Genomic DNA, 12,343 nt, shown 5'->3' on the forward strand with positions numbered 1-12,343 from the left:
AAAATGACTTTTTTTCCCACATTCTGATTATAAAGGAGAAGCACTCGTTGTAATAGATGTAGGGAATCTGGATGATATTGCTGCCTTTTGAATGAATGAGGTAGGGAGATTTGCCTGACTTTATGACTAGGAATAGTATCTGTTACATTTGCTTTTAAATAGGCATGACATGGACATACCATCTTGGTTTGAGGAGTTTAATTTATGAAAAGCACAATATATGCAATTATATTTATTGAATATCTAGATGCAGTATGGGTATTTAAATTGTTAAACTTTATGAAAATTTTGAAAAGGTTGTTCAGGTTTATAAATAGCTTTAGTGATGTTTCCCCTACTTTAAGTACCTGTCACACTGTATCGATATGGTGGGAGCACGCCCCAAGGCTCTCTTCAGGTTCATTTCTATAATGTTTACTTTTTAGACCAATAACTGAGTTAAAGAAATTCCTCCTTCTTACCGATTGAAATAGAGTGGAAGGAAAGACAACATTGTACAATATTTTCATGCTGAAACTACAGTGGAACTCTCCAGATGTTTAAAGAATTTACATATAGTTTTAAATGAGTGCTCCCAATTGAAAAAGTACAATTTATTCTAAGTAAGTTCTACTCAATACCAGACCAAGTAATTTTATCTATTTACACTACTAGACTATCAAAATAAGCATATGAGATACTTCAGAACCAAAAAACCAAGGTGCATTATTAATATTCATTTAATTCAAATGCCAAACAGTTTAAATAGGACCAGTTTAGAAATAGGTATTAAAGTCAAATCTATTGCAATCAAAACTATAAAATATGAATGAACATGGCAAAGTCTCCTTTCAGAAGTTAACATAATATAATTACAACTAAAGCCCTGCAGTGGCAAATGAGGAATTTAAACTAACAGGTTGATTATAGACACCAAATACATAAATAATTAAAAATAAAAGGCAGTTGGCTGGTCCAAGGTGTAATCTCAGTCAGCACCTTTGTTTCTTTTACTTATATGTACTGGTTTTTCTTGTATTGTTTTTTTCAAACAAATTTTAGTCCAATTTTCTTGCGTTATCTCCCTACAGCAGCAGAGGGAAGTCCTGTCCTTTACCAATAACCCAGTGTCCTTATGTCGACCCCAAAAGCAGGGATATAAGTTGTGTCCAAATGGGTTCTGAATTCTACAGACTCATCAGTTTGAGGCAATGAATCATTAGAAACCACTTTTGTCTCCTTTGGGAGAATGACATGTGTTCAATATTTATGTAGTTTATTCTTCTATACATACATATGCAAAGCTTTCCTTAACAGTAAAGAGTACATATGCATAGTGGGAGGAGATGAGACCTTTACAGGTAAAGGAAAGCGACTTTAGAAATGAATTATTTTCTTTGCTTTATTATTTTTACCAAGACAGAGAAGTATTGTATTGAAAGATATCTATTTTCATAATCAATATGTGCCTAAATTATATTTCAGTCATTTCACTCTGAACTATATTTTCAATAATTACAGAATGTGTTGTTCATTTACTTAAAGGTACCTCTGTAGTAATAACCTAAAATTGCTGAAAGCTCTAGCAGATCTGTATATGGTGTGCTTAGAAACTGAAGATTTGGAATCTAATGTACATTGCATTAATAAATGATATGAAATGTTAACAAGGCATTTCTTCTCTTGCTCTTGAATTATTAGCACTTTCTGTATTTTGCTTATATTTCTTCAATGTGTTAAATGTGTGAGGGTCTGGGTAGAAAAGGAAATGTAGCATAACACCTCTTATAGATCTGTCTCTTGGAAAGTGCCATTAAAATAAACTCATTTCTTTAAACCTGACTTATTTTATGTTCCTCTTTTTCAAATCCACCATGGTACCAACACAGAGAAACTGAATTCATTTTAAACATGAGAAAAGACTACATTTCCATAATTCGTTTGTTTTACTCTTTTGTTGGTGCACATTACCAGTTAGCTTTATTAGGCTAGTTAAATACATTGTCTCAGAGACATTTTTCAAGAAAACTACGAAAGAGAATTTTAAGGAGGGGGGAGGTTCTGAAAGAATAAAACTTCCGTTAAGTTTAGTGATAAAACATGCTGTCCATTCACATAGGTAAAAGCACGGTTGTTGAGGGAAGAGATACAAAGACTTCAAACCTGAATTAGCTAGATTATCTACATTGATAAAATTCAGTACTCGAGTAATTGACTAAATCAATACATGTTATACTCTAATTAGTCTAGTTCCTTTAACTACATTTTCAAGGAAATTATAGAAAGATATGTTATACATTCATTTATCATAAGTCAAGCCTTAGAATATTTGCTCCAGTTTATCAATATTTACATTGTAAATCTGCCCACTGAAGTCAACTCTAAGCCTTTAACATATGAAAAACTTTAGAACCTAATTAATATCCAAAAAGGTAGTATTTTTGTGTGTATGTGTGCTTTAGGTGCACATTTACAGAGCATAATTTGTTTTACATTCAACATTTCATATACATTTGGTTTCACTCCCCAACTACCATCCTGCTAAAGAGGCAAGGCGGCCACATCTTCTGACCTCTAACTCCACAAGAGGAAGACAGAATCACCATCAGTAGCCCAAAGCCTATTCTTGAGAGGCCAGACATGCTGCCTCTCTTCAGCTCCTTCATCAACTGTTCCTCCTGCACCACCCACCACTGAGTTCAATAATTCGCTGCAGTGGCCACACATAACTCACAGATTATGAGGTTTATAGGGAAGCAACAGGCTACATGCAGTTCAAGTTCAGAAATGCACTCAGTCTTGCAGCCTGCCATCTCTCAGCCAACAATCTCAGCAGTGTGTGTCTCTCATATCTCTCAGCAGTACGTCTCTTCCATCTCTTAGCAATGTGTATCTTTCACCCAGCAGTGAGAGACTCCTGCCTCTAGGACAGCTCCTTTTGAGCCTGGCAGAGTGGCCCAAACCAACCAATTGCAACATCAGAATTCTATACACCTGAGAGAGTGAACTTCCCAGAAAATTACTTCGTGCTGGTGCTGCTCCCAACAGAAATAGCCCAGGTGGATAACTTTAACAATCGGGAGCTACTCAGTTGCTCACGGCAAATTCCACCAGGAAGTTTACAAAGACTTGTGACTAGAAAAGCCACACTATGGAATTTGCCACACTGCACATCCCAACCCTAACCCACTCTCCTCTCCCTTCCCAGTGACTGCCCCCTCCCTGTGCCCTTCTTAGTTATGCATGTCTGTCTGCCCAGCTTTTCCTCCTTGTGAATTTTGTCCCTCTGGTGCCCCATGGCCAATTGCTCCAAGGAATGTAGAGTAGGTGGGTGCATCACCCTGGGTTGAGTGGTCTGTGTGGATGTCTTCTTTACTATTGGGAGTAAGAGCCAGCCCTTGGAAGTGAGTTTTATCCCAGGCCCGAAGTGTATCCACAAGGCTATACTACAAAGAAAAGTGGTCACATTATTTTCAGTATAAAACATCTTAACCATGGATTAATTCTCTGAAAAACCTCTCACACCTTGATTAGATGTATCAGCAAGAGTTAAACACATGTTCTTCCTGCTGAGATTTTACATTAGGGAAAAAACAAATTTTTTTCATCTATCACTCAGCAAGATCACTAAGTCATTGCATTGTAATAATTTTTAGATTTAGTGTCAAAAATGAAGCAATTTTTCCTTTAAAGCTGTAATTTTCTAGGGAAAAAAAAAATTGTGAAACTCAAAAATTTATTAACTCCCTGGTAAATTGACAACAGGATTCAAAACTTGTCACTAATTAATTACAGGTAATTACTTACATGTGAATTATAATGAACCACATTAAAGACTGGTATTTTGGGTTTTGTGGGGGGTTTTTGTGCATCTTATCAATATGCACTCCATACAATATTGTGGCAAGTAAAAGGACATACAGACAACTCACTAATTTTCTGAGTAGAAATGCCATCCCCCTTTCTAGGGATAATCCAGATGATGCAGAACTTTTCACAAATGGAGTTATTACTGCAGCCGACAGAATGCCAACATCGTCCATTTTTTTATGGATGTGTGTGTGTGTGTGTGTGTTTAATGTATGTATATATTTGAAAAATTCTCACAACTAGACCAGTAAGCAACATCATGATAAAGGAAAAAAGGTTGAAATTGTCAAGGATTTCATTTTACTTGGATGTACCACCAACTCCCTTGGAAGCAGCAGTTAAGAAATCAAACGATGTATTGCATGGGAAAAACCGTTGCAAAAGACCTCTTTAAAGTATTAAAAAGCAAAGATTTAACTTTGAAGACTAAGATGCACCTGATTCAAGCCATGATATTTTCAATTGCCTTGTATGCATACGAAAGCTGGACAATAAGTAAGGAAGACTGAAGAATTGATGCCTTTGAATTATGATGTTGGCAAAGAATATTAAATATGCTATGGACTGCCAGAAGAACAAACAAATGTGTCTTAGAAGAAGTATAGCCAGAATGCTTCTTAGAAGCAAGAATGGCAAGACTTCATCTCACGCACTTTGGACATACTACCAGGAGGGACCAGTCCTTGGAGAAGGTCATGCTTGGTGAAGTAAGGCGTTAGTGAAAAAGAGGAAGATGCTCAGCAAGATGGATTGACATATTGGCTGCAGCAATGGGCTCAAACACAGCAAGGATCGTGAGGATGACACAGGACCAGGCAGTGTTTTGTTCTGTCATACATGAGGTTGCCTTGAGTCGGAACTGACTTGATGGCACCTAACAACAACAACAACAATGTACTAAAATATATCTGCAAGTTTATGTGTGTTGTTTCTAACCTCCCAGAGACAAATACAGATTTATACAAAGATACCAATAACGGAAGGCAATAATAATGAAAACAAAATATTCTACTTACGCAGAACCCGACTTAACAGAATCATTTGAACAGAGCCCCATCATAAGTCAGGGACTACTTATACATACTTGTTTGATATCCTATTTGGTGCTGTAGAAAATAAGACAAAACACACTTGGCTTTTGCCTTTGAGATCTATGTGGCTTTAAGACATGTTAAGGCAGACTTAAAGGACACGAAGCATATTGAATGAATTCAGAGACCATGTTGCTGTACTCATCTAGATGTTTTAAAACATTTTTCAAACAATACCAGCTTATAGAAATAACCCATGCAAGTGAAATAATTAGATTCTATCACTTCAATTTTATTTTTAATTTCCCTCTGTTTACATGGTAATCCATTTATACATTAAATTTTATCCTCTTCTCTTAATATTTTTCTATAGTCAACATCCTTAACTGTGATGGGATTACAGTGTAGGTGGGTAGATTAGGGGAAGGCACTCATGGATTCAAATAAATGTAGTGAAGAGTACTAGGTCTCTCTCTTTTTTAATACTTGCATTGAGGCTCAGGGATGTGAAAGCAATGTGTCCAACTTCACACTGTTGGCGTGGAACATCTATAAAACAGAAATAAAGATAGCAATTTGCAGAGTGGTTACCATGAGTGCAATTGGTCTTTTTCACAGGCCTTAACATTCATATGTCATCTTTGCATATTTATATTCAGTACTGCATATTCAATAAAGATCTGAAATACTGTTGACTAAAGTCTGCTCTATATGATCTTAATCTTGTTGTCAGTTGCTATTACACTGATTTTGACTCACATTGACCCAGTTGTGCAGAGTAGAACTACTCCATGGGGTCTTGAAGGCTGTTACCTTTCAGAAGCAGATTGCCAGGCTTGTCGCCTCAGGTGCTTCTGGTTGTATTCAAACTTCCAGTCTCTCAGGTGGTAGTCAAACACAACCATTTGTGCCATTTTAAGGTATTCTAATTATAATGTTCATACTCACCCTTTTTTTGATGCTATGGAAATCTTTCAAGATAAGGCCAGGAGGGAAACTTGGATAGGAGACAGATTTTCAACCCTCACATTATCTATTTAGGATCCCACATGGGCTTGGTTTTTGTTAACTGCCACGTAGTGAGGCCCTGATTCACAGCAACCCATACACAACCAAAGGAAACCTTGCCTGGTCCTGAACCATGCCCATGATTGGTTGCAGACTGATTATAGGAAGCAGGTTGCCCCTTTTCTCCGAGGTGGAAAGCTCCACTGAAACCTATTTTAGACTGATAGCAATGTGCAAGCCTCCACTGACTGACAGATGGTGACTGTGTATGAGGTGCATTGACACATTGACAATAATTACTTTTATTATTATTTATAAATAAGAGTTTTAAAACTAAGCGCTGGGACCAGCTCCTAAATATCTTGAGTCAACTTCTTTTTACATATATTACAAGGCCTCCCTGGTAGAAGTGTTCTTGTTTTCTTTTTCATTTTTATTGTGATATGGGTGAAGGTTTACAGAGCAAATTCATTTTCCATACAGCAGTTTATACACATTTTGTTTTACTGGTGAAAGTTTTTATGTATGAGTTTAACTTCACTTAATCTAAGACATCTATTTTTCTGGAACTCTTGATTGGTCTGCTAATTTCCTCAAGGGAAACCAAACTAGGTAGATTTTAATCTCTTTGAATTGTGGCATCAGCTATAAAAGTCTTAGCTGAAGTTTCAGTGGCTAGGCTTAAGTAAATTTAACAGATACACCAGGGAATGTTCCAATTACAAACACCATTAAAGGGTTTTATGTGGGGATTAAAAAATTATTATTAGGAAAAAAACGTAACCCATGTACAATATAATTTACCAGCGGGAAAGATTGCAATGTCCTAGAAAGTTTCATATAAAAAGGAATATAGGGAAATGAAAAGGACCAGAACTCAGTACATGCCAAAGGAAGCTGGGGATTCATTCGTTTGGCCCTTCATCTCCAAAAAGGTAAAATGCTTTATATTTCTAGCACTTTCTATTTTTTTTCTTTCCTTCCTTCTTTCTTTTTTTTTTTTTTTTTTTTTGATTGCTTGCTATTGTCTCTATATAGGGCATTTTATACCCCAAAGATTGAATTCAGGTGTGATGATATCTAAAGAAAACTTGTCCTTCACTGTCCTTGTCACCACCAGCCACAGAGAGCCAGCCTTTTGGGAACTGCAACCTCTCATTGACCAATAATTTGATTTTGTCTTTAGCTTCTTCCCCCATCAAATGAAAATTAATTTGAAGATTCTTTGTGAGAATTCCACATTTCATTAGATAATTAGAGGCCCCCTTGGCCAGGGAGGCATCTGGTCTGGGACTTCATGCTTTGAACAGTGTTGAATTCTCTCTCACTCTCACAGATGGTCCAGCCAGCAGTAATGCTTGGAAGACTAGAGGACACTCAGCAGCATGTAATTAGTACCACCGTGTAGCCATTTAATGTCAAGGAACTTTATATTAGCCAGAGAGTCCTAGCAGGAGTTACTTTTCAGAGCAGATGGCTCAGGTTTTTTTTTTTTTTTAACCTCAAGAATGATACAGTTGAAAGCCAATCCACAGGAGGGAAAAATGTTAAGGCAAAAAGGTGAACTTGATAATGGATAAATCATAGGGTTTGAATTTGGAAGGTTTCTGTTAGTTTTCCAGTGGTTTTCAATTTTATTTACTTCTGCAGACTGTAAATATATTTTTGAAAGTCTCTCTGTTTTCCATATTGTTAAATATTCTATATTCCAAAGAGGTTAATTGAGAAACAGCACCATCTTCCCACAACCTCTGGAAAAAAAATGGCCTAAATATTTAGAAAATATTTTAAACATGAGGTACTTCCATGTCAACTGATTGCCTGCTTGTTCAATTTCAGTTCCATTATGAGAACTTAGCACAAAGGATTTTATAAACACTAAAAAGAATAGTTTCCTGTAAAAGTCAAATCAGTTTTGTTCTGATAGGTATGTTAGAAGCAGCCAGTTTGTTTTTTTTTTTTTTTTTTGTTTTTAATGATTTTGAGTTTTGTTCCACATTGTTTAAATACACTGTTCAATTTCAGTTCCATTATGAGAACTTAGCACAAAGGATTTTATAAACACTAAAAAGAATAGTTTCCTGTAAAAGTCAAATCAGTTTTGTTCTGATAGGTATGTTAGAAGCAGCCAGTTTGTTTTTTTTTTTTTTTTGGATTGACTCCTTGACTGAACACCTTGAAGTGGTAATTATACTGAAATATGTGAACTTAAAGTATTCATTTTGGTCCCTAAATAGCTAGGAAACTCAAGGGATACAAGTGACTATCTCTGTGTTTCAGTGGCCTTGTTTGAAAATTATAGATTATTCCAACATCTTCTGCAGGGTTAGGGATACAAAGACTAGGTTTTTTCACTAAAGAGGACTTTGTTTTTTACTTAACCCAGTCTGGCTTTATTTTGATCGCACGCTGACATTCCTTAGAATGGAGCTGATTCCAAAACTTCTAACTGGATTTGTTCTGCTGACTTTATGTGTGGTGGCCTGCTCCAGTCAACACTGGTCCTACGGATTGCGCCCTGGAGGAAAGAGAAACGCTGAAAGTCTGATTGATTCTTTCCAAGAAGTAAGTTTCTCTCAGCTTCAAAATAAGACTAAATTAAATAAGCTAAATATTCACTCTGTGCCCAAACACAGTACTCCAGGCTCTACCCTAGGAAGTCTGAGGAAGACAAGCCACACAAAAAGTAGAAGTCCTATTCCTGCTTTCAACTTAGACAAGAACTAATGAAACAACAGAAATAATTCCAAGAGACTATAGCAACAAGTGCAAGATAGTGTGTCTTACTCTGAGCATAAAGAATTGCCAAAGGAATTAGAAACAATGAGATGGAGTGTCTAATTGCAAGATTGTTCATTAGGGTTTGGAAAGAACACTACAATTTCTATTTATGCTTTTTCTTCTGTTTATTCTTATTTTTCCCATCTCATCTTTTAAAAATGTGTTTGATATTAGGCCAGTATTACATTTTTATAATTTTTAAATAAATATCCTTATCAAGGGTGCATGCCCTACAATTTTCTTACTGATAGAAGTATTTAAGCAAAGAAACTGAAGACTGCCAGAGTATGGGAGTTAGCAAGTTCAAGAAGACAAATAAAATAGTATGGTGGGAAACATGCTAGATTTTATTTCATATAAATTCAGTTATGGTACTAGCACCAACATGGGAATCCCTGGGTGGCCCAAATGGTTAAATGCTCAACTACTAGTTGAAAGGTTAGCGGTTCAAATCCACCCAGAGGGACTATGGAAGGCAGGTCTGGCAATCTGCTTCTGAAGCTGAGAGTCTTGAAAGCCCTATGGAGCAGCTCTAGTCTGCCACACACAGTCACCAGGAGTTAGAATCAACTTAACAGCAACTAACACTAACTAGCCCCAGCATTAATATGGGGTACTTTATTTCTTATCTATAAAGTGAGACTTCTCGGGGTTGTGTGAGGATTACAAGAGAGGCTGTACATGTGAGCCATTTAATAAAAAAGGAATGTTAGTTGGTTAGTAAAAGAGTTTTCCTTTATTTTAAAAAAAAAAAAGTTTACAAGATTAAAAACTAGGCCCTAAAGGATGAGTGATTCAGGGCTAAGGATGGGGAAGAAAAAAAAGAATAGCTAGAGAAACTGGAAACCATTTAATTTTAATTGGGAAAAAAACTCCTTTGGAGAAATAATAAAGGTAACAATATTAAATCAAGCTCTAAAATATGAAATCTCTTCTCTGCAGATTGTGTGAGCAGTTTTCATTTAAGTATGAAATATTTAGTAAAAACTATAATATTAAAATGAACCCTATTACTAACTCCAACAACAACAACAACAAACATGGCCATCGAGTTGATTCTGACTCGTAATGACTCCACAGGACAGAGCACAGAGTAGAACTGCCCCATAGCACATTCTTGTCTGTAATCTTTACAGAAGTGCCGATCTTTCACTTAAAAGCTGAGTGCTTAACCACTGTGCCACCAGAGCTCCTAATTTAAAAAAAGAAAGAAATCATGTTGAGTCGATTCCAACTCATAGCGACCCTATAGGTCAGAGGAGAACTGCCCCATACGATTTCCAAGGCTATAATCTTTATGGAAGCAGACTGCCATATCATTCTTCTGCAGAGTGGCTGGTGGGTTCAAACTCTGCTGATCTTTCGGTTAGCAGTCAAGCCCTTTAGCCACTGTGATACCCTCTCCTAATGATGCCCAAAGTACTTCTCTCTCATCATCTCTAGGAGAAAACATTTTATCTCTTTATTATCTTCATTATCTGCAGAACCCTACACCAATCTAAAAATGCTTGATTGTGGATCTACGTTGGTGAAGTTCCATCCCAGTCCTACAGCCTTCTAGACCAGAGTGGTAGCACTCAATTCCACAACCTCCTTGACCTCACTTTCTACTCTCTCTCTCTTTCACTCACTGCCATCTATCCAACTCATAGCGATCCCTCCTTGGGTTTCCAAGGCGGTCTCACTACGGAAGTAGATTGCCCAACCTTCCTTCTGAGTGGCTGGTGGGTTTGAACCTGGTTAGCAGTCAAGTGCCTTAGGCACTAGGCCACCAGAGCTCCCTCACTTTCTACAGGCCTTCACCCCGACCCACCCCAGGGGGTAAGGGAAGAAGTACTGTTCCTCAGTTAACTTCTTTGGAAAACACTATCATTTCTTTATCTCCATCTCAAAGAATCACATTCTTTTTCTTCAGATAGCCAAAGAGGTTGATCAACTAGCAGAACCTCAACATTTGGAATGCACCATTCACCAGCTGCGCTCTCCCCTCAGGGACCTGAAAGGAGCTCTGGTGAGTTCCGGCGATAATAATACATATGTTTAGAGATGGAAAGAAGGCCCTTGGGGACTGCTTAGGACAACTTCCTCTCATCTATTGCAGGACTCCTGTGATAGGGCCCTCATTATTTCAATGGTTAGATGTTGTTGTTGTTGTTGTTATGTGCCTTCCAGTCGCACCCAACTCATAGAGACCCCCTCCTTGGGTTTCCAAAGTAGTATCACTAAGGAAGTAGATTGCCCAACCTTCCTTCTGAGGAGTGGCTGGTGGGTTTGAACTGCCAGCCTTCTGGTTAGCAGTCAAGTGCCTTAGGCACTATGCTACCAGAGCTCCCCACTGGTTAGATACCAAAAACAAAAACCAAACTCACGTTGAGTCTGTTTCAACTCATAGTGACCCCTCCTTGGGTTTCCAAGGCAGTGTCTCTGTGGAAGTAGATTGCCCAACCTTCCTTCCCAGGATGGTTAGATAGCTCTAGTAATTGCAACTTTCTTTTTCCTTTCTTAAATTGAAATCTTTCTTTCTGTAACCTTTATCTGCTAATCTTGCCTCTAACCATTGGAATGACTACAAAGACATTTCTCCCACTGCTATATGTTAATTCTTCAAGTCTGTTCCAATCAAATCCCTGGACAGTTCTTCTCTAGGCTAATCCCCACCACCCCTCGTTGATTCTTTAATCACTCTTGGTATGACTTTATTTCCAAGAATCCTCAGGAATGTAGATATCAGCAACAGAGCTGTGGTTTATTTGTTCCATTTGGAACAATAATAATAAACAACAAATTAGGAAATTTATAATTTAGAGCCACAGATTTGTTTTCTACTTTTCTGATTGTAATATGACCATTTCCAAATTTCCACCAAAAACGGAAATCTCCACTCTTATGTCCAGGAGCAGAGAAGGCCTGAATAAATCATATATAAATTTAAGTTATAGTGTTCGTTCTCATCAGTGACTTCAATTTCCTTATTCACAGAACAAAGAAAAAGTGAACAGACGTGTTCCTTTCCTTTTGTAATCCTGTTATTGTATGATAAAAATAATTGTGAGCAGTGAACTTTCCCCAGCATGACATTAGAAAGGAAGAACTGAAGCAAAGGCTGGGTTAATAGCAAACTGATTAAGTAGATCCTCTCTCACTCCCCTTTCTTACCTCCTCTACTCAAATTAGTTACATTTCATGTTTATAAAACAAGTGAAAATTCAAGACACGATCTGTCATCTCTCTAGCACTTTCTGGGGCACAAAACAAGCAGAGCTTTTCTTTTTATATAGATACTTTAGAAATTAAAAGTAAAAAATGTAATGAAATTCAGCTAGTGAAATCACCCTTGATGTATTTATTGCTCACATATTTTTCAGGAAAGTCTGATTGAAGAGGAAACTGGGCAGAAGAAGATTTAAATCCATTGAGTCAGGATTGGCAACATTTAATTCTGACATTGAAATGTGTACCCTATTTAATATCTGTCAATTTTAAGAATTACAGAAATTCACACACCAAGTGCACATATTTCATAATGAAGTGCTGTGTTGTGAATAAAGGTATAAACGTTCACTCTTTCTCTAACTCTGAACTCTGATGGGGAAGAGATATGGTAAGCTCACAAAAGGGACCACTCCATGGTTTCCAGGTAATAGACAGCAAGGGAGACGAGACATGTCTATTGT

General features: G+C 37.2%; 1 protein-coding gene across 1 annotated transcript; it reads left to right on the forward strand.

The window, feature by feature from the left end:
- Positions 1–8,309: 8,309 nt before the first annotated feature.
- Positions 8,310–12,076, forward strand: GNRH1 (gonadotropin releasing hormone 1). The gene is made up of 3 exons (XM_007938759.2): positions 8,310–8,453; positions 10,585–10,680; positions 12,035–12,076. The coding sequence occupies exons 1-3, from the start codon at positions 8,313–8,315 to the stop codon at positions 12,074–12,076; spliced, it is 279 nt and encodes a 92-aa protein (XP_007936950.1). The 5' UTR covers positions 8,310–8,312.
- The last annotated feature ends 267 nt before the right edge of the window (positions 12,077–12,343 follow it).

This window comes from Orycteropus afer, unplaced genomic scaffold, assembly GCF_000298275.1.
Source record: "Orycteropus afer afer isolate SDZICR_OR568_19922 unplaced genomic scaffold, OryAfe1.0 scaffold00053, whole genome shotgun sequence".
Classification (NCBI taxonomy): domain Eukaryota; kingdom Metazoa; phylum Chordata; class Mammalia; order Tubulidentata; family Orycteropodidae; genus Orycteropus; species Orycteropus afer.

Excerpts from the sequence above, each read along its gene's own strand:
- GNRH1 (XM_007938759.2), top strand. The coding sequence starts at position 8,313 with ATGGAGCTGATTCCAAAACTTCTAACTGGATTTGTTCTGCTGACTTTA. Across the intron at positions 8,454-10,584 it reads TGATTGATTCTTTCCAAGAA|ATAGCCAAAGAGGTTGATCA; the intron begins GTAAGTTTCTCT and ends CTTTTTCTTCAG. Across the intron at positions 10,681-12,034 it reads GGGACCTGAAAGGAGCTCTG|GAAAGTCTGATTGAAGAGGA; the intron begins GTGAGTTCCGGC and ends CATATTTTTCAG.